Source organism: Blennius ocellaris (genome assembly GCF_963422515.1).
Source record: "Blennius ocellaris genome assembly, chromosome: 24".
In the NCBI taxonomy this organism is placed as follows: Eukaryota; Metazoa; Chordata; class Actinopteri; order Blenniiformes; family Blenniidae; genus Blennius; species Blennius ocellaris.
Genome location: NC_137673.1, coordinates 9,969,188 through 9,991,092, shown reverse-complemented (window position 1 = coordinate 9,991,092; position 21,905 = coordinate 9,969,188). Strand labels below are relative to the sequence as shown.

Below are 21,905 nucleotides of genomic sequence, written 5' to 3'. Positions count from 1 at the left end.
AGACAAGATCAAGAGACGACTAAGACCAGAGAATCCCAAGACCAAGACTAGAGAATAGCATACCAAATCCCAAACAAGACCAAGACTAGAGAATATCATACCAAGTCCCAAACAAGACCAAGACTAGAGAATACCATACCTAGTCCCAAACAAGACCAAGACTAGAGAATAGCATACCAAGTCTCAAACAAGACCAATACTTTAAGGGTCTGAGACTGAATCAAGACGAACATCTTGAAAATGTGGTCTCAAGACAGCTTTTGAGTACAGCAGTACAGTAGTTCTCGGTTGGAGGGTTTGTGGGTTCTCAGGTTCCAGGGTTCAAGGTTTAGTGCTCCAGGTAGAAATTCAACATGAGACTTCATCATGCCCCCCCCCCCCCCGCACCACTGGCTCGTGGCTCTTAAAGCGGGATTAAGGCTCTTTATGTAATCTGGGCTCCGCTGGGAGATTGCAGAGAGACAGCTGGCAACAGAATCCTCCTCTGGCCTCCCACCAGAAACCCCCCCACACACACACACACACACGCGCGCACGCGCAGATTAACAGCACATAGAAACCTGGAGGCACCACCACAAAACAAACACACCCACAACAAACACACACTCTGTCCATGGAAACAACATTTAATTTGTAATTCACAGGGGAAAAAAAACCCTGCATATTCAAAATGTTCTTCACATTTTGAGGCAAACACAGATAATATAATGGAAATGTTTATTTTTATATCATCAAGGACTTGTTTTAAAACTTTGCACCAAATACAATTTATCTGGAGCCGCAAAACATAATTATCTGAAATGAAGAAAAAAAACTTCTGAAAAAAGATGCTATAAATACAAAAAATAAAGTGTCACCATAAAGTGTTTTAATAGATTTTTCCCACTTTAGACAGTTAATACATCTTGGCTTGTTTAGCCTCTTTATCTGTTCATAGCTGCTGTTCATTTCTATATAAGCAGTTAAAGATAAACTACACATTATATTTTTAGTTTTTTCCTTCTACCCCCGTTTTGATATTTTTTCTTTTTTCCTTGTTTCTTCTTTTTCCCCTTTTCTGTTGTTTTCCCTATTTTCTTCCCTTTTCACTTTCTTTATAAAACTTTCCATTTTTATTTTTTTCCACCTTTTTCAAGTTTTCCTTTTTCTGTTTTTTTTTTTCTTTTCCCTATCTTTTTCCCAACCTGTTTTTTTTTGTCCTTTTTCATTATTTTTCTTCTTCACCTTTTTGTTTTCCTTAAATTTCCATTTTTCTTTTTTATCTTTTCTTCTTTCCTCAAAGTTCTAGCCGACATAGCTTTTACCTTATTTATCTGTTTTTCACCTGGGGATTTGACCAGTTTAGAAAATGAGTGAATAATACAAACAAAACAAAAATAAAAACAAATGTTTATTTAGAACCATATGAAGCTATTCATTATTCCACCTTCAATATAAAATATGACTTTACATTATTAACTTTTAAACATGTTCTTTCATTATTATCATTATTTGTATGACCCATTAAACACTGTAAATGCGTAATCGATCATTTGTCTTGTTTTAAAAGTTGTTTATTTGTTTTTAGTCCTTGATTTTACAGGATTATCTTATTTCAAGATTTCTTACCAAGTCAAATTTGCTGCATGGACATATCATTCCACTAGTTTTAAGTCATTTTCCTCTCAAATTTAGTGTTTATATCGTGTCTTTTAGCCCCCCACGTTTTGAGACACTTGTTTGCCTGAAGGTGAGCAGCTCCCAGCCTGACCTGCATCGCCCCCCGGTGGTGAAGGCCACACACTGCAGCAGCTGTCAGGCTGGATCAGAGCAGGGGAGGCTGAGCAGATAAAAATAAATATGGAGGAGACATATGCTGACCTACATTCACTCAGCTCTTTTCTCTTCGTCACAGCGAGCACTTTCACCCCCTGAGGAACGAAATAAATAAAAAGCTTTTATCTTCTTTATGGATGATTTTTACCTCAGGACATTTAAAATATAAAAAAAAAAATGTTAAGCCAAACAAATCTCCTGTTTTTCTCCATTTCTTTTTATTTTTCTGAAAAATATAGGAAAGGGAAAAACTAATCTTGATTTTTTTTTCTCTTAAAGAAAGAAAAAAAAAGGCAAGAAAAAACCAAAATAGGAAATAGAAAAAGAAAAAAGAAAGTAATTCTCTTGCCTTTTTTTATTTGCTAAAGAAAAAGAAGTCTGGACAAGAAAAAATATAATTTGGAAACAAAAATAAAACTCTATTGTTCATTTGTTTGTTTGTCTTTTTTTTTTATCTTTATGGCTTTTTCTTTTTTGAAGAAAAATTAAGAAAAAAAGTATATTTTTTCTATCTTTAAAAAAAAAAAAGACCAGAAAAACTAAATAACAGAGTGAAAAATAACAAAGAACTACTCATAGTTTTTTGTAGAAAAGGAAGGGAAAAGAAAAGAAATATGGATTATTCTTTTAAAGAAAAAGAAAGGAAAATAAACAAAAAAGAAGAAAAATAGGAAAAGAAAAAAGGGGAAAATAAAAACTAATATAAATTTTTTTTGTCTTTTCTGAAGAAAAAGACAAAAGGTAAAAATAAATCTCGATTGGCATTTTCTTTCTCTTTTTTGGGAGAAAAAGAAAGAAAAAGGAAAAAACTGATCTTTAAATTTTTGCTTTTAAAATTCCAGATTTTAGTTTGAAAAAAACAACACACACAGGTTTTAATGGCAAAAGAATATCTATTCAAATATTCAAAGTAAATTAAAGCTTCGATTTAGTTTGATATTTTTGTTGTTTGAAAAATATCAAATAAGGCTGGGAAATATGTCTATTGTATATTGTTTGTGTGTACCACTGTGTACCCAAATGAAAAAAGATTAAAAAAGAAAAAAAATTAAAGCTTCAAGACATTTTCTTTCAGAATGATGCATAAAGAAATTAATTAGAAAAGAGAAATAAAGCTTGTATTGTGTCATCTGTATCTATTTGGCGTGTCTCAGGCTTCCCACCAAGCTGGCCCTCCAACTTCCTGTCTCGCTGGACCACACCCCCTCCTTCACGGCCATTCCCGACATGGAGCCCATCAAGGTCCAATCAGAAGGCGGCCTGAATGTGACGCTCACCATCCGTCTGCTCATGCACGGAAAGGTGAGCATTCAACAGTATGAGTGGATTCTGGTGACTTTCTTCACCACCATTATGCCTTAATCCTGACGATCTCTGGGTTTTGTGTTTCCACAGGAAGTGGGGAGTATCATAGGAAAGGTAAGAATTGTTTTTTTTAAAAATTGTAATTTTATCGTACTGCATTAATCCCATTTGGGGGAAATTTCAACACTGAATTCACCCAGTTACACAGAACATGCAAACCCAACACAGAAAGGACCCAGTTGGTATTTAAACTAAGGTATTTTATGCTGTGGGCAAGTGCGCTAACCACTGCACCACTTTGCAGTAATTTTTATTTATTGATAATAACAATCAACAATATTGTTATACAATAATATCAATATTATTTATTGATAATAACTCAATAAACAAACTCGCGAGCCATACTCAACTCAGTGCACAGTCCAGTGTTGCTATTTCAGAGCGTCCACTCTGCATACCCACCCAGGGATATGAGTGTCACTGCCATTGGTTTGGGAACAGCTAAGTGAGTAAAACCCTGACAGAAAATCTGGAGTGGAGCCCCTAAGGCAGTTGGTTGGACACTGTGACACCTTCCAGCAACTTCTGCAGCTACGCTGACACCAACTACATTGGCTTGTCCTTTCTATTGGATCCTGCCAGCAAGGTCGAGAGGGGGATTCAGAATTCTGGATCCCCATAACCTTCGCCCAGTCCAGCGACATAAACAACACAGGATACAGCAGTTATGGGTTATAAGTAGGGATGCTCGATATTGGCTTTTCTACCGATATCCGATATTCCGATATTGTCCAACTCTTAATTTCCGATACCGATATCACCGATACCGATATCACCGATACCGATATATGCCGGCTTTTCACATCAAAACTGTTCGGTAACAACAACATAAAATATCTCCTACTGTGGAATTAACACATTATGCCTAATTTTAATGTGACGCCCCACTGGATGCATATGTGAATCAAACATGGCTTTCCAAATGTACACACTGAGAAAAATAAGAGAACAACAACTTAAATTATGGAAAAAAGTGCCATATTTATTTAGTGTTAGAGAGAAACCTCAACAACAAACTCAACAACACCACAGACAATATAAAAAAAAGGAAGAGGTATATCTTCAGTCCATTAGTTGTAAACAGTCAATGAATGAATAACTGGACATAGCTTGTCAAATAATAGACTCAAACTGTGCTCAATCTCTTTTAAGAGTAACAAAATAGTGCAAATATAAACAAGAAAGGCACAGAAATGCTCACAAAATTAAAACAGCCCTCCTTTAAAGTGCAACAAAAACCAAGACTGAAGTTGACTCGTCCATATACTCGTCCTCAAGTTTACTGTAAGCCAGTGGTGAGTGCTTGAAGTGTCCTACCAGTCGCCTCCCCACAGCCAGAGCATCTGAAATGCTTCGGTGAGAAAGGGCACCTCCGTTCACTGCAAGCTGCAAGGTGTGCGCCATGCAGGGCAGACTTAACACACCAAACTCCATCGCAGCTTTAGCCATGTTACGTGCATTGTCTCTCACCACTACGTGCACTACTAGCCTTGGGGATATTCCATTTGTCAAACATCCCCTCAAAAGTAGACGCAATTCGGTCTGCCGTGTGAGACCCACGGCACTCTTGAGAATGAAGTACAGCCGTTTTCAAACCAAAGTCCTCATCTAGCCATTGAGCAGTCAAACTCAACATGCTAACCTGGTTAACGCTTGAAGACCAGATATCTGTAGTGAAGCTAATGGACACAGCACCAGAAATTAGCTTCTCGACGTGGCTGTAAACAATACTGTACAATTCAGGTAAGCACTGGTCTGAGAAATACTTGCAACTGGGCATGGAATAACGTGGCTCGAGGAACTCCACAAGTTTGGTAAATCCGGCATCTTTAACGATAGAAGAAGGCTGGTTATCCATTGCGATGCAGTCCATGATTTTCAGATTGATGGCTTTCCGCCTGGGGTGGTCCTTGTCGTATTTTTGTTTTTTCTCAGTTGACTCTTTAAGCAACAACTGTGTGGTTTTCTTCAGTTTCGGCTGTTGCTTCTTTTCATCACTTTGCTGCGCAAATGTAGCATGCAACTCCGCATGGTTCTTCTTGAGATGGGTTATTAAATTTGAGGTATTAAAGGAAGACACCTTGTTTCCTCCTCGCATAACCGACGCTTTGCAGTCATTGCAAATTGCAAATTTATTATCCGTGGTTGACACTTGGAAATAGTTCCAAACCACGGACATTTCATTCACCGGGCTTCTCCTTCTTAGCCACGAGTCCAGCGTGTTGTATTTGTTGTTGTTAAACGTCATCAAGCGTGCACCCGTAAACGTCCCATGCTGCGTTCATGCAGACTCGGAAATTCCAATATCGGTTGTAAAAATCCGATACCGATATTTCCAAATATTACATTTTTAAGTCAATATCGGCCGATAATATCGGCCCTCTGACTACCTGGAATGTCACAACGATGTGTCCTGGTCTTTCTGACAACTTACAGCAAGTTGATGATGTTAAGAAAAACAGCCATTGCTGACCATGAGCTGTCAAGGCTCAAGGTAGACATCATTGCCCTTCAAGAGACACACCTCCCCTCCAAGCCTCAGAGAGACTACGTTCTTCTGGCATGGACTGGACCCAGACGAGCACCCTCCTGTCCTCAGTTGAGCCTCTCTCCCAGGTAACAGCCAAAAATCATTGACCCTCTTCTGGACCCACAAACTTCCTGAACATTTACGCCCCCACACTCTGCTCTACATCTTGAGGCAAAGGATTTGTTGTAAGAGGAGCGTGAGGCCAAGGTCAGAGAGATGCCGACAAATGAACACCTGTTCCCCTGGGGGACTTCAATGCCTGGATTTGTGCAGACTACAACTCCTGGCCACACTGCTTTGGTCACTTTGGAATAGACAAACTCAATCAGAATGGACAGCAACTACTTGAGCACTGCTCTTACCATGACCTTTGTGTCACCAACAAATTCTTCCCCACCAAGCCACAACAAAGTGCCCTGGAGGGACCCGAGATCCCATCAATGGCAATAACTGGACCACATTGTCACCAGGAGACCCTTATTCAACCATGTGCTTGTCAACCACAGCTACCACAGTGCTGACTGACCACTCCTAGGTGAGCAGCAAGGTGCGTCTTCAGAAAAAAACCAAGTCTAACTACTGTTCCTCTTCTTCTCTTGTGTTCCAGAAAGGAGAAACGGTGAAGAAAATGCGTGAAGATGTAAGAAAAACTCTACTTTCTGTCGTGATTTTCACTCATTTTGATGCTTTTGAGTGATTGTGGTTTGTTGTCTGGTTCCTTGCAGAGCGGAGCGCGCATCAATATCTCAGAGGGAAACTGCCCCGAGCGGATAGTGACCATCACGGGGCCGACGGACGCCATCTTCAAGGCCTTCGCCATGATCGCGTACAAGTTCGAGGAGGTAAAAATAAAGTCTGGCCTTTAAGTCAAAGTAGAATGTAGAAAAAGATAAGGAAAAAATACATCTTAATTATTTTTTTAAAGAGAAAGAAAAAAAGACAAGAAAAAAAATAAAGTCTGGATTGTTTCTTTTCCTCTTTTTTTACCGAGAAGGTGCGACCCCCAGTGATCATAATTGGAACTGCAGCAACGCTATAACTGGAAGAATTGCAGTTAATGTTCATTTTGATGCAAAGTCCCCGTGTGTGTGTGTGTGTGTGTGTGTGTGTGTGTGTGTGTGTGTGTGTGTGTGTGTGTGTGTGTGTGTGTGTGTGTGTGTGTGTGTGTGTGTGTGTGTGTGTGTGTGTGTGTGTGTGTGTGTGTCCCCAAGTGGATTCCAAATTGGGGGCTTGGCAGCAGGACGTCCCACAGAAATGTGCTGATCTCACCTTGCGGCACCCTCTGTAGCTGGGCCAGTGGTGTGTGTGTGTGTGTGTGTGTGTGTGTGTGTGTGTGTGTGTGTGTGTGTGTGTGTGTGTGTGTGTGTGTGTGTGTGTGTGTGTGTGTGTGTGTGTGTGTGTGTGTGTGTGTGTGTGTGTGTGTGTGTGTGTGTGTGTGTGTGTGTGTGTGTGTGTGTGTGTGTGTGTGTGTCTCGCTCTCCATTGGTCCACTGCACCACTCCTGATATAAATAATACATGAAGATGCACACACACACACACACACACACACACACACACACACACACACACACACACACACATACTGACTGGTTTTACTCCCTGTGCAGGACATCATTAACTCGATGAGCAACAGTCCGGCCACCAGTAAGCCCCCAGTCACGCTCCGCCTTGTGGTGCCAGCCAGTCAGTGCGGCTCACTGATCGGTAAAGGAGGCTCCAAGATCAAAGAGATGAGAGAGGTGGGGTCAAAGAAAGGCTGAATATGTATATTTTTTCTTTTTTCCTATTTTATCCTTTTTTAATTTTTCCCCTTTCCCCCTAATTTTTGTCATTTTTTGTCCTCATTTTCATTCTCGTTCTTTTTTGTCCAATAAATAATAAGGTCTAAACACCATCCTAGCACCTCATGTGCCAGGCCTCTGTGTGTTTCTATGACACCCCCCCCCTCAGCCCACTAACCCCTCCACCTTTGTCCACCACTTCCCCCTGCAGTCCACTGGCGCTCAGGTCCAGGTCGCAGGAGACATGCTGCCAAACTCCACAGAGCGGGCGGTGACCATCTCGGGAGCCCCGGAGGCCATCATCCAGTGTGTCAAACAGATATGTGTGGTGATGCTGGAGGTACAGTGAGGGGGGGCACGCGGGGTCCATCAACACATTACACCGTGAAAAAAACACTGCTATGCTAACGTTCATCACAAATTGACAAACTGGCACACTAAGTAAGACTAAACTGATGCGGCAATATATGTCTGTTACCTGACCCTGTCAGCTTTGGCTGATGATGTGATGTTCTGGAGTGGTGCCATGAGTACTCATTTATGATCAACTAACCTGCTAAAAGGCATAAATTAACTTCCTTTCACTGAGCAATGTTCGTATGTATCAGGAGTCTGACACTGAACCACAGTTTTTGTGTCCTTGTGATACAATCACAACTATTGGTGCTTTCCCATGACACAGTTCTCGTACTGCTCCACTCGACTGAGCTTTGCTCGTTTTCCGTAACAATATTGTGCCACCTTGGCTTCGCTGGAGTCATCAGAGCTTTTCCTGGTTATGCAGTTAAATGGCATTTACCAGGACAGCTACAGATCAGTCGGACTTGTATCATCTGCTGTGACAAGGACGTCAGTCACCAGTTATCACAGGAATCCGGTTCATCCAAAACATTGGTGGCATCCGTCAGCTCAGGGACCTCCTGATACTAGTATCGTGTCGCTCCGTCTCGCTCCTGTTGAATCCTCTGGTTGGCCACCAGGCAAAGAAATGTCTGTACCTTCTTGTGGGGTTGAGTTCTGTGCTTACATTTCTGTTCCCGAGTGTCCTTGTTGTGATTTGGTTTTAAAAATGAACAATCAGCTCACAGTACTCATCGAGTGACATCACGCCCAGGCCAATCAGCTTATTTGGAAATGTGGTTGAGTAGAAAAGTACTTGGTATCATAATGGAAAAGACTAAAAGCCAAGTCAAGCTGAGTCAAGTGGCTGCTAGTGGAAAAGCCCAATAAGTGTGTGTCACATGAAGAGTTCCAGCATCCTGTGTGACAGTGATAGCTATGAGAAACGTAAAATTTAGGCTGTTTTAAAGTCAATACTGAAAACTTTGGCGTTGTTTCCACTGCACAGTATGTGCTGGTACGCGACAGGACGGTGCAATACGGTATGGTATGGTACGGTGCGGGATGGTACACTACAGGGTTTCATGTGTTTCCACTTATAAAAGTTGAGAATAGTACCAGTAGTGCTTGTACTGTACCTAACCACTGTAACTTTACATAACCCTCTGCTGAGGTACTTAGCACATCGGTATGGTTCTATAAGGAGGGGTGACAATGCAGCCGTCTGTTGATTGGTAGTGACGATCGTCACTCTCGACAAGCTACCATAATTACTTGGCTCATCGACCATATGAACCCTTCTGTTGTTGTTCACATATGCAAACAAAACTGGGTGTTTTGTTAACTTGGTTTATTGAAATCTCTGTGCCACTCTGCCCCCTGATGTTCTGACGAGGTGCAGATGCTCCTCCCACTAACAGGAAAGGTGAGAAGGACATTCAGCAGGATGCTGCTGTTCAGAATGAGAAAGTTTTCAAGTCCGAGCAGTGACAATAGAAATGCGTTGGTTCCACGATTACGGTCACATAATGATGTCACATACCTTTACGCGGCTGCTCTGTGGTGGAACCACGCAACAGAGTTGGGTCGGTATGCTTTGCCTTACCGTACTGGCACATAGTTTGTGCAGTGGAACCAAGGCTTACATGCTCAAATGTACTTACATTTTGTTATTTGGATTCTCTGACGTATTGCTAGCTAACCGTCTGCCGATTCTTCTCTTAGTCAGAGTCAAGTCCATGTCCATGTTCTTTAGCATGAAGCTCCAGACACACTGTCTTCGTGTCTGTCTCTGTCTCCCTCCATTAATTCAACCTGTCTGCTCAGCCAGTTCTCCGCTGGGCGCTCACGACGCCACTAGCCCTGGAAGCTGGGACATGTGTGACCTGACTGTAAGTCCCCTCCCACTCCCCCGCCATGCGGACCCCCCCCCCCCCCCCCCCCCGACACACATTCACCGTGGTGCGGAGTGTTGAGTCATCATTATCCAGTTGAAAGTGGTGTTCCAGGTCAATGGGAGTGTCGTGGTGCACTGAGCCACAGTTTGGACTTTGGATGTGAGCACGAGCACTTCCTGTGTCACGGGTCGTCTTTCCTCAGGCACCACCCCCCCCCACCCCCCTTTTCTGCTCTCACTTTGTACGGCACCTCTCTCTTGGCTAACACTCTCTCCACGTCTCGCCCCTTCTTCTTCTCCTCCCCCCACGCTCTCTCCTCAGTCCCCACCGAAAGGTGCCACCATCCCCTACCGCCCCAAGCCTGCCTCCACCCCTGTCATTTTTTCAGGTGGCCAGGTAAGAGCAGACCCTCTGGGGGCGTCCACAGCCAACCTCAGCCTCTTACTGCAGCACCAGCCACTGCCTGTTAGTGTCGCACCAGGTTTTATTCACTCTGCCTCCCCCCTCACTGACCCTCCGTCACCCCCTGACCCCACCACTACTACCACCAACAACTTGCATGCAGCCAGTACTGCTGGTTACACTCACGCCACCACCCAGCGCTATCCAGCACCACCCAGTACCACCCAGCCCCGGAACAGAACTGAGAGAATCTAGTCTGATGTTTCAAAGAGACTTAGAGATTTACCTGAGAGTCTGGTTGTCTATTTCTTCTCATGTGGTGAATCTGAAAAGAGAAAAATTACACTTTTCTAAAGAATCAAACACAGGTAGTTTTGTCTTATTAGTATTGTAGTCAAGAGCACATAACTCCAGACGAAACCAAGACCAGGACTATCGCATCTAAGACTAAGACTTTAAGGGGCCGAGACCAAGACCAGAAGTTTCCAAGATCAAGACAAGACAACCCCAAGACCAAGACCAGAGGATTTCACGACCAAGACAAAACAAGACAAGACAACACCAAGACTAATACATGATCTAGACCCAGTTCAAGACCAAGACAAAACCAAGTCGAGACCAAGACCACAAAATTTCATGACCAAGACAAAACAAGTCCAAGACAACAGCAAGACTTCAAGTGGTTGAGACCAAGTCAAGAACAAGATCCTGACCTTGCTCGGACTTAAGAACACCATGTCTTTGTACCTCCATGTGGTCTGATCTGGATCCACATCGCGACTTGGTCTCAGTAACATGAATCCAAACGCCGGAGCCATCCTTGCTCTCACTGCAGGACTCTGTCTTGACTCAGACCCAATGAGGTCTTGTTCAGTTCTGACCCGGGTGGGTCCACACACTACACATCCAATATGACGACTCACCCCCCACCCCTACCTCCCCCAACCCCACTTCCTCCTGTCTGAGTCCTCCTGTACTGACGTAGTTCAACTGGATTTGATTGATGAGTGAGTGTGTGTGTCGTGCATGATGTCGTGTGTGTGTGTGTGTGTGTGTGTGTGTGTGTGTGTGTGTGTGTGTGTGTGTGTATGTGTGTGTGTGTGTGTGTGTGTGTGTGTGTGTGTGTGTGTGTGTGTGTGTGTGTGTGTGTGTGTGTGTGTGTGTGTGTGTGTGTGTGTGTGTGTGTGTGTGTGTGTGTGAGACATTACTGTGACTCTTTTAAACATACGGTAATGAGTCTTTCTGCTGTTCACAGGCTTACACCATTCAAGGACAGTACGCCATCCCTCATCCAGATGTGAGTGCTCACTCCGCGAGGCAGCCCCCAGCTGCACCACCCCCCTCCCCCACCCAAAGCCAGGCTCTCACTCTCTTTCCCCATTATTAATATTAACTGCTAATATTAATACAGCTTCTGTTCTGACGTGTTTCTTCTGGATGTTCTGCCCTCTGTCGGCTATTGGAGCTCATGAGGCTTGGCCTGCGGGACTTTCTGGGGGATTTGGAATTGAAGCAGCAATGTTTAGCGGAAGGCTTCAGTTATTAGTGGAATTAAATCCGGTGCGCCAAGCCAGCAGGTCATCTCGGAGGTTTCACATAGATAATATGCTGAAGTACAATAACAAACAATGGTGAAGTCTCCGTCCCTGTCTGAACGAGACAAAATTATCATTGTGTCCTTGTCGTTTGTAAAAAAAAAAAAAGCTTCCCGTCCACAAGAAAAAAATTCTGCGGCCACACAAAACCGTGACGTTTGTGCCATTGCCGATAGGAGACGCTGTAACGCTGCCCAGAAATACACCAAAAACATAGAAGATTAACAGGGCATGCAAAAACTGAGAAATCAACAAATCTAACATCTGGCCTGATGAAAGCGATTAGCATCAGTAGCTTTTGCAGCTCCACCTGGAGGATGTAGTCCGCCATTGTTGTTGTTATGTGACATCATGGAGAGATTACATGAAATGGTGCTGTTGTGTGGATGACTGGCCAAAAACAATGTTACATGAAATGGTGTTGTCATGTGGACAAGGCCACTTCCGAGATAAACAGGACACATCTTGAGTCTGTAGTAATTCACCACCATAACACTAGGGGGCATAGAAGAATCAGTCTAGAAACCACATAAAACCTGTTGGTAGTGTTTATTCTCACGACATATTGAGTAATTTGGCCAATTTTAGCCAGTCGACTATCGGTGAGTTGAACACAAACTTCCTGCATGGTGTCGGCCTTATTTATCGAAAGTGTGCAAAGCGAAGTGTACGACACCAATATCAGAATTTTGTTTTCCCCGCCCTTGGACTCAGTGTGCTGCTCACTCTTGAATTCAAATTTCTCCAATAAAGTGCACATTTAATTGTGTAAATCATCCGGATCACAGTTAAGCGGACTAATCACAGCCTTCATGGGTACGTGTACTTCGATGTGTATTCCGAGAATTTGGGCTCTTCAGAGATGGTTCAAGGCCTCTTCATACTTTCTGCACTGTGCATCAGCCAACCTCTTTCACTTAAATACAGACAACCAATTCAGTGATGCCATTCATGCTACATTTCAGGCTTCACGTCAGTACATGTTCCATAACGGAACGTAATGAACCAGAGGATATTTCCACTTCTGGCGGCGGCATTCTCCCCCATTTGGCCACATTTATATTGCAGCATTTTTCGTCAAAGCTCCCAAAGCCGAATCCCGTCGCCTGCATGACCTCATACATATCAAATACATCAAAAAACCAAACACCACAGCCTGTAGGAATGTTGTAGAGGAATCAAACCATAAACTCACTTGTTCATCTCATCAACACCTAAAAATCCCTCGCTGACACTCCTGACCCAAATCCAACATGGAGTCTGTAATTTGTCCTTGTGGCCATCCCAAAAACTTGAATAGCTTTAATATTCACCATCAAACCGGAAGTATACTGTAAATACCCTAAACATTGTTCACTCTGGGTCAAACTTTACATGTTGCATTAGAGTCCAGATCTGATCAGAGGCATATAACAATAACAACCATCTGCTTGCAGCTTTGATTTATTTATTGGTTTGTATGTATATATTTGACCAACTTTTCACAAAAACTATTGACCCGCATTGCATGAACTCTTCAAGGAGGATTTGTCATCGCACAGCAGCTCCTGGAGAGGTAAGATAATTCCTCTGTTCTGGACACTGGAGCTCTGCGTGGAGCTGTCAGTTCCCTGGAAGCTACCGATAGCTGCCTGCTGGCATTGACTCGGATAGTGATTTAGCATTGTGCCCTCGCTCAGTGTTTTGAACAATGACGTGTCTATCTGACAGGCCAGTTAGCATCAATGCGGTCTAATGGCTAACATGCTAGTGATGCTAACTTGGTTCCGCAAACAAATGTTGCGTTGGTGAAGGTATGTGCTCTACCGAGTGTACATTCTAGTCTCTTGAATGTGATAGCACAGACAAAGATTAAGGCCAACCTCCTCACACAAGGGGTGAGTTGGTGTCCATTGTTGTGAGTTGCTCAGGTATGTCCAGTCCGCACAAGCACAAAAATTGAGCTTCACACGGTTGTCCATAGAGGGGTCTGCGTGGATCCTCGCGCACAGGAATGGATGACGATATTTACATAACAAGGTCCGGCGCGCGCCCTGCAGATATGTGGAATGTATGAATTGGCCAAAGAAAATTTGGGCAAAGGACCCAAAGATGAGCAGCAGCAAAACCAAGAGCTGAACAAGTCTCGCAGTATGTTGCCAGATAGTTGGCATCAATTCCAAAGCAGTGGAAGTGATGTGACTATAATCAACCATGACCCTCAAGAAAACACACATCTCGCATCTCGCATCTGTGAGCAGAATCAACCAGCAACCTGAGGTCCTAATGCTGCCATGTTTAGCTCTAATACAGAGATGGTCGCTATTTCTCAATATGTGTACTTGTGAAACGTCATCTGAGACTGAATCCTGATCCAATTGAAAGTGCATAATCGATAGTACGCATGAAATACCTGGATGTGTACTTGCTTGGCCAACTTTATTGAGAATGCACAAAGACTGGGCTTGTGTGGACTCGGGAAGCCAAATTGTCCATAATGCATTTCACAAGAAATTCTGAAAGTCTGTCCTTCCAAGAAAGTACTTGCAAGCACGTAATCACAGAGAATCACAGCAGTACGTACTGCAGGCCAAGTCCTCCATGAGCTTCTTCTTCTTCTTCTTCTTCTTCTTCTTCCTCTTCCTCTTCTGCTTTTTCTTCTTCTTCGTCCTCTACCTGTGTGTGTCAGATCTTCTCCTCACATCCTCTTTATCTTGTAGCACTGTGGACAGACCTCTGTGTGTGAGCGTGTGTGTGTGTGTGTGTGTGTGCGCGTGTTTTTAACGATGACCTCCTCATAGCTCTGCTGTCCTCCTCCTCCCCCCCTCAGCAGTTGAGCAAGCTCCACCAGTTGGCTATGCAGCAAACCCCCTTTACCCCCCTCGGACAGACCACCCCTGCCTTCCCCGGTACGTACCCACCTCTTCACCGAAGATCCTCTTCTCATTTTCACGCACTCTTCCTCCTCTTCCTCTCTCTGACTCTTCTGTCCTGTCCTGTCCTGTCTTCTCTGCTCCTGATGGCCTGCTGGTGGTCTGCTCTGGTTCACGTTGAGGTTTCTTTGTTTGTTTTTTTCTTTGCTCTCCTCCATGGTTTCCTGGTTTTATGTGCGTGTGTGTTGTTTGTCTTTCAAAGCTTCAGGCTGGTTTGTTTCTGGTAGGGTTGTAGGATCACACCTGGTGCTGGTGTCAAACAACAATGCTAACATCTCCCCTCCTCCTGTCCTGTGTTCAGCAGCAGGTCTGGATGCCAGTAACCAGGCCAGTACTCATGAACTCACCATTCCCAATGATGTGAGTACCTTTCTCTTCCTGTGTCCAGCCATTGTTGAGTCATACTTCCATTTTTACCTACAAAAAATAGTTGTAAATAATAATAATAATAATAATAATAATAATAATAATAATAATAATAATAATAAAATAGAGGAACATCATAAAAACATTTTCAAAAAAATTATACAAATAGTTTTGTATTATTAATATACCATTTTTAACACCATTTAAAATTAGAATCTTTGAATTTGAAATGTATTTCTTGCAATTTTATTGGGTTTTCAGATATTATTTGTAATTGTTTTTATGCCAAATCTTTTTTTTTAATTACATTAAAGATATTTTTCATACTTTATTCTGGTTTAAGATCAATTATACTCTCTTATATCCTTAATTATTAACATTTAAATTTGTATTCAACACATTAAAAAAGTATTCATATTTAATATGTTAATAATTCTTTTTGAATTTAATATTTTAATGGAATTATTTATTGGATTGCTTTGTTTCATTTTAAGAAAATTGTAACCGTTATTAATCACTCATCAACTTTTGTAGTTAATTATTTTTTATTTTTATGCCATTTAATATGTATTGCATTCCTTTATTTCAGAATTCTATAAATAGCTTTATTTGACAGTTAAATCTCTTACTTTAAGTTAGTTTTTTATGTATTTATGTATTTATATATTTATTTATTCATCTATTATTTTTGTTTCTAATATTACTTAATATAAAAATTGTTTAAACCATTTTTAAGCTTTTTTGGACTTTTGGGGAAACATCTAACCTGAGAATTAATTACTTTGATTGTTTCCACTCCCACTGCTGCTGCCGGTGACTGAGAGTGAGTCGGAGCTTTCCAGTCACTCATAAAGTCACGCTGCTATCACTCTCACTCCCTTGCTCGCTGCTGTGTCAGCTTTAATATCCATTACCAGACAAATTACAGACATTAATCCCTCATATTAAATCTCGGAGGTGGAACCTTTGTTGGAATACTCAAACAGAATGGAAGACGAGCTCTGATGGCGAGCTCGACGGTGTTCTGGGTGAACTTCACTTCCTGCTGATAAGAAGCGACAGCGCGGCCTCTGATCGTCTTAACGGGACGGACCAATCACACGCATCACTGCCACCATCCCTCATCCCCCTGTCTCCATCCTGTGCTCCAGCCATCCTAAGTCCCACCCCCTTTTTCTTCCCAGCTAATAGGCTGCATAATCGGACGCCAGGGAACCAAAATCAACGAGATCCGCCAGATGTCTGGGGCGCAGATCAAAATTGCTAACGCCATGGAAGGGTCATCGGAGCGCCAGATCACCATCACAGGGACCCCCGCCAACATCAGTCTGGCCCAGTACCTCATCAACGCAAGGTACTTCTTCTCATAGAACCCTTGAGTAGCGACAACTTAGAGGTACCACCTGCTGGTACAAAGTGGAACTTTTTAAGAATGACAGGGAGAAAAAAGATGGTTTTGGGATCATGTGGTCGGGGACTTTATGTTGGCCGCTTTTGGTAAAACAAGAGAAATGTCTTCCTTACCTGTCTTCATCTTCCTCTTCCTCATCTTCCTCCCCCTGCAGGTTCAGAGACGTGGCGGCCATGTGGAACGACCCATCCTCCATGACCACATCCTGAGCTCCCTGCCTGGCTCCTCCGATTGGCCCTCTCCAGTGACTGACCACTCCGGACTCTGGCTCTCCGAACGCACCTGACCACCAGCCCCACCCCCCACCCCCTCCAACCATTGGCTCTGCATCCAGCAAAGGAGGGGAGGGGAGGGCTGCGCTCACTTTCTTCTTCTTTTTTTTTCAGAGAACCAATCGAAATCTTTGAAAAGAAAAAAAGAAAAAAACTTTGGAAAAAAAAATGCAAAAGAATCCTAAAAAGAACTTTTCTGTAGGTTAGATTTTTTTTAGAGAACTGTGGAAGCATGTTGAATGTTTATTATTAGGAACAACTTGTGTTATGCTCTTTCTTCTTTTTCTCTCTCTCTCTTTCTCTCTCTCTCTCTCTATTGCTTTCTCTCTGTCAGTGCTGCGTCATAGAACATCTCTTTGAAGTATAATCTCGTAACCGCTGGCAGACTGTGGTAGAACGTAGTGACTTTACATAGAGCAGCTGCTCAGTGATGCTATCGGCAGAGTGTGGTGGGATGTAGCCTAAATTATACAACTTTCATATTATATCGCAAAAAAACACACACACAAAAAAAAGGGACTCTTCTGCTTTTGTCCTGATTCGCATCTTTGTCTAATCTCTACCCGTGACTCTGCTGCATCACATGACCCTTTTAAGCCAATGGTATCGCTCCTGGAGCCTCCCGTCACGTTGATTTCCCGGCTGGACGGTTTTCTTGCTTATATTGCATGTTTTTGGTGTTGTCTTGTGTTTCGGTACGTTCGCTAGACTCGTGCTCCTTCTCATCTTATTATTATCTTCAGATCTTTGTGCTCCGTCTCTTCTCCCATAGCGTTCTCAGATCGTTCGGGCTCCCGCCGCGTCCCGCCCCACACTTTCCCCCGCCTCCTACCAGCTCCAATGGGAATTAGAGACAAACCGAAGACACTGACTGAACTTTAAATGATTGTTTACTCTTGTTTGCTTTCATACAAGGAATTTTGTAACTTAACATAACTTCGTGTTGTTCTCACACCCCGTTAGCAACGTCATTACACTTTCCTAGTTGGACAACATTCATATGGATTTTTCTCCACATTCGCGTAGCTACCAGTTGGGAAAGTTGGATTTCCCACTTGTTGACGTGGCAGACAAACACGGTCATTACGTAAATCTACGGAAGTCGACACAGATAAAACAGTGCTCTTTGGTTAAAATGGTCAAAAGGGTGCTGTTTTTGTGCTAACTTAGGCTTAGCTTAGGCTAATTTCGTCTGATTATTTTCACGTGAGGTGCATTTAGCTTGAGACCCCATCCACACGACAGTGTGTCCAGCTAGAGCTGCAGAAGCAATTGATGCTCGTTGTTTCAATAAGGCTTTGGATTTGTTGATTTTTCAATTTGTCCATGCTCTGGTCATCTAATCCATTTTTGGTGTTTTTCTGTGGCACTGTCATGGCACCACCTATAGGCCAGGAATCATTTTCAGTAGTTTTTATGGTGATTTTGTAAAAGATTGTTTTGGCTCATGTGGACAGGGCCGAGATTCACTGTAATGTTCCATTAGTGACTCTCTTTGCCACTCAGGAGTTGGCTCATTCCCATTTCTTAGCTACTTTCAAATGCATCGTGATAACTGAGTCCTTCTATTAGCCCTGCCCCCTTAGATACTGTTGCTCTGACTGCCATTGTTTGGTATCTGTATGTGGGTGCAGTAGACTATTTAATCCACAAGGGGGAATAATTGCAACGGAATGATTATCAGTAGGAACCTTTGTGGCATCATATGTTTCTTCAGAATGCTTTCTGACCGCAACACGACTGTTACTCCACAACACTGAGACATAATTGTACAACGTTTATTTTTGTCGGAATGTAGCTTGTTTGTTGGGATGGCCACTTGGCGTCACTTCAGTAATCCGTCACGGTAGCTTTAAGCGTCGGGCTCAGCTACTACAGTCGTTATGCAGTCATTCTAGAGCAGCATCAGCCATAGCAACAGTAACCAAGAGGCCGGGGCCTGTGGAACGTAACTTTTTTAACAGAACAAACAGTCTAGGCGCTGACGATCCGCCATTCAAACGCAAACGAGAAAGCAAATCCAACTTTTTTATCCTCAATGGTTTTTTTCCTGTAACTTCAAAGCACTATGTGTGATCCCTATGACAAATAATCTGCAATAATCCTCACACTTTGACGGGATACCGCTAGCTCCTCGTCATCTCCGCTAACGTTCTGAGCCCAGACAACCCCTCCCCCGTTCCTCCCACCAGCTCCAATAGAAATTAGAGACAAACCCCAGACACTGACTGAAACTTTAAATGATTGTTTACTCTGTCGTTGTTTTAGTTTTTCAAGGACTTTTGTGAGCTAGCACATCAGTCGACTACGCGGCGCTCATGCAATAGACTTGTCAACACTTTCCTCCGTACCGCCTCGGACGTGGGAGGGTTGGTTGGACGTAGAAGCCGAGCGCAGTGTCCAAACCGTTCGGCTGGCTCACGGTTTTTTTTTCTGGGGGCCGAGGAATGTTCAGGGGTTCGTCAGGGGGAACCCGCGGGGTCTGGGCGGACGTGACCACGATTGTTCATCTCGTCATGCTTTTTTTTTGTTGTTTGTTTTATAGGTTGTCATGCGCTCGATTCGATGCTTTAGGTTTGAATGTCTTTTTATGGTGGTGTCCAGTGTTACGCGTTGGACGACACCTCCTGCTACATGGCTTGTATTTATTCATCTATTTACTTATTTATTCGCGGCGTGGTGATGCACATACCACTTTTTTGTTTGTTGGTCATGAAACTTCGGCTCGGTTGGTTTTGTTGCGTTTGCTCACGAGAGGGGGAGGAGTCACGACGTTTGCTGTGATTCAATCATTCATCCACCCGGCGGCGCCCCGCTGCGTTGGAGGGCCATGCCCGCTGCTACGCTGACTCAAACACACCGCTGTTGAATGTTATTGTTCAATCACAGCATCCCACACAGAAATGAGAGTCCAGCTGCTGTTTGACCTCCAGATGCTTTCGAGGTGGATTTCGGTGTTTCTGGGGAGCAAAAGTTTGGTTTTTCTTGATATTTAACTCGTAGAATCTGCCAGGGTCATTTGTAACGCAAGCAAATGTTCAAGTTTGCCAGGAATTCCTGCTGCTTTCATCACTTAAAGAAGTAAGAGAGTCAAAGATGATCAATTGGTAAAATTACCAAAAAGACGTTCCATTCCGTTACAACCAAAATAATTGTTTTCGGAATTTTTGTACCAAATAAAATTTCTTTAGAATTCCAAAAACGAGAATGATCTGAAATGAAGGAAAATAAAACGTCTAAAAATAATTTCTATTCAGCATAAACTGAGGTTGCTTTCATGACACGTCACGTCTATAATTTCTGTAAATTTTAATACATTTTTAGCTTCTCCGTACATTTTAAGAGATTTTCTTTTTCTAGCTGTTTTAGTCACTTTAGCTATTTAACTCTTTATAGCTCTGTTTTAGCAAAACTAGCTATCTTTTCTTTTCTTCTTATTTCTTTCTTTCATTTTCATCCTGAAAAAATCCAGACATGCATTTTTTTCTTTCTTTCCTTCTTGTTTTTTCCCTAGAAAACAAGCTATACGAGTATTTTTTCTTTTCTTTCCCTTTTTCCTGAAAAGAAGCTCTACCAACAGTTTTATTCATTTTATGAATAAATAGTAGTACTTGTACTAATAGTTTTACAGCTTTTTCCTGTGTTATTATTTGACTTTTTAAGACTATTTGAGGCTGATTTATCAGTTTTACACAATTGTATGTATTCTGACCGTTTTATAGGATGTTAGCCTGAAGTTTCAACCAGTTTTAATTGGCCGCTATCGAATTAGGCTCAGAAATCTCACTAATTTGCAGTTAACAGAAATAGTTATTTTTTTTAATACATTCACAAACTGCTCATGTCGACACACTCACACAGTCCCATTGACTCACATCAACAAAACTTCTCACTTCCCCAGTTATTTCCCAGCGACTTATGAAGAAACGACGGCAGATGAATCAAGTTCTGCCCCCTCTTAGTTACAGTTGCTGAGCATGCTTAAGTAAGATGTAAATTAAGGGGGCGGGGCTTCAGGAACTTTGATTGGAACAAACTGTGGAAAACAAAAATCAAGCTTTTGTTCCCCGAACTTTGAAACATCCGGTCACGTAAATTGACGAAATGCTGGATCACGACACGAGACGACTCTTCTGCAATAATTCTTCACGCTCTTGACGCAAACGCCAGATTTGTGTTTTCTTTTGGGTCACAGCTCGTACTTTGTCGGGCAAGGTTGAACGGCGAGCTGACGGTCGCCGGCGTAGCTCGGAGACGTTTGGGCGGCTAGCGGGCGACTGAAGGAATACCGAGCGGTAACTTGGCAGTCGTGTGATTTCAATAACATGGATATTCTTGTGTTACTCCGTGTATTTACATTTATGAGTATACTGCGACTCTGAAACAAACTGCAACTAATGCAATAATAGGGTGCAATGTGCAATTATTTATCGAGTTTTCTCTTTATTAGCGTAGCTTCGTAGCTAACAGAAAGAAGCTTTGTGGCAGCAACAGCAGGAAAAAAAGAATGACTAGACATGTTTCTTTTTTGTTGTTTTTCAGCTTTTGTTTGTGTAAAAAAAAAATGTGATAGAAGTTTGTAACTATTTTGAATTGATTTATTTGCTCTGTGCAGATCTATATTAGTTGTGAGTAATTAACATAGGCTTTAATTTTAAAGTGTTGGTAAGTATAAAAACTAATAAAGTTTCATTTTTCTTTCTGTGACTTGTCCTTCTGTTTCTTTCTATGACTCCCGTTCCATTAATACAGAGAATGACTGCAGCATGATGATTTTAATTACATAATGAGAGATGATGGGCTTTTTCTTTTTGCATTTTTCTCCCTTTTTTCTTTTTAGGGTCGAAGACCCTATTAAATACAAAAGATAATTATTACTTTTATTATTAAACTTTCTTCTACTGTTTGAACTGCTACATTTTTGACAGCTTTAATGTGCTCAAACCTTTGTGAAAATGTATAACCATGTCAGAAGTGTCGCTCCATTTCAAACACTCATTGACATTGAATATCTGATGGTTCCCATGAAACAGGAAGGGCCCATGCTGTGCCCTGCTGAGAAACCTGACACAAGGTAATAAGCTGCCAGACGTTAGACTGCTGGAGGAGCTACACTATTTCATGTCACTAACATTTACCTCTCTCCCAGTCTGTGATGGGTCTCCTACATAATAAAGTGTGGCGTTACACAAGCGGCGAGACTTACCTTTGGAATAA

At 42.5% G+C, this 21,905-nt stretch overlaps 1 protein-coding gene across 2 annotated transcripts; it reads left to right on the top strand.

Annotated features, from left to right (window-relative positions):
- Positions 1-3,042: 3,042 nt before the first annotated feature.
- LOC308147685 (poly(rC)-binding protein 3-like) lies at positions 3,043-16,625 on the top strand (the record flags this gene model as incomplete). 2 transcript variants are annotated; one of them, XM_080519979.1, is made up of 12 exons in its annotated part: positions 3,043-3,117; positions 3,211-3,234; positions 6,318-6,350; positions 6,436-6,552; positions 7,320-7,451; positions 7,705-7,833; positions 10,052-10,126; positions 11,388-11,429; positions 14,537-14,615; positions 14,947-14,999; positions 16,190-16,359; positions 16,571-16,625. In XM_080519979.1, the coding sequence occupies 12 exons, from the start codon at positions 3,043-3,045 to the stop codon at positions 16,623-16,625; spliced, it is 984 nt and encodes a 327-aa protein (XP_080376105.1). The 2 variants fall into 2 exon arrangements, with proteins under 2 accessions (XP_080376105.1, XP_080376104.1); XM_080519978.1 differs by having other exon boundaries at positions 10,052-10,195; positions 14,540-14,615.
- Positions 16,626-21,905: the final 5,280 nt, after the last annotated feature.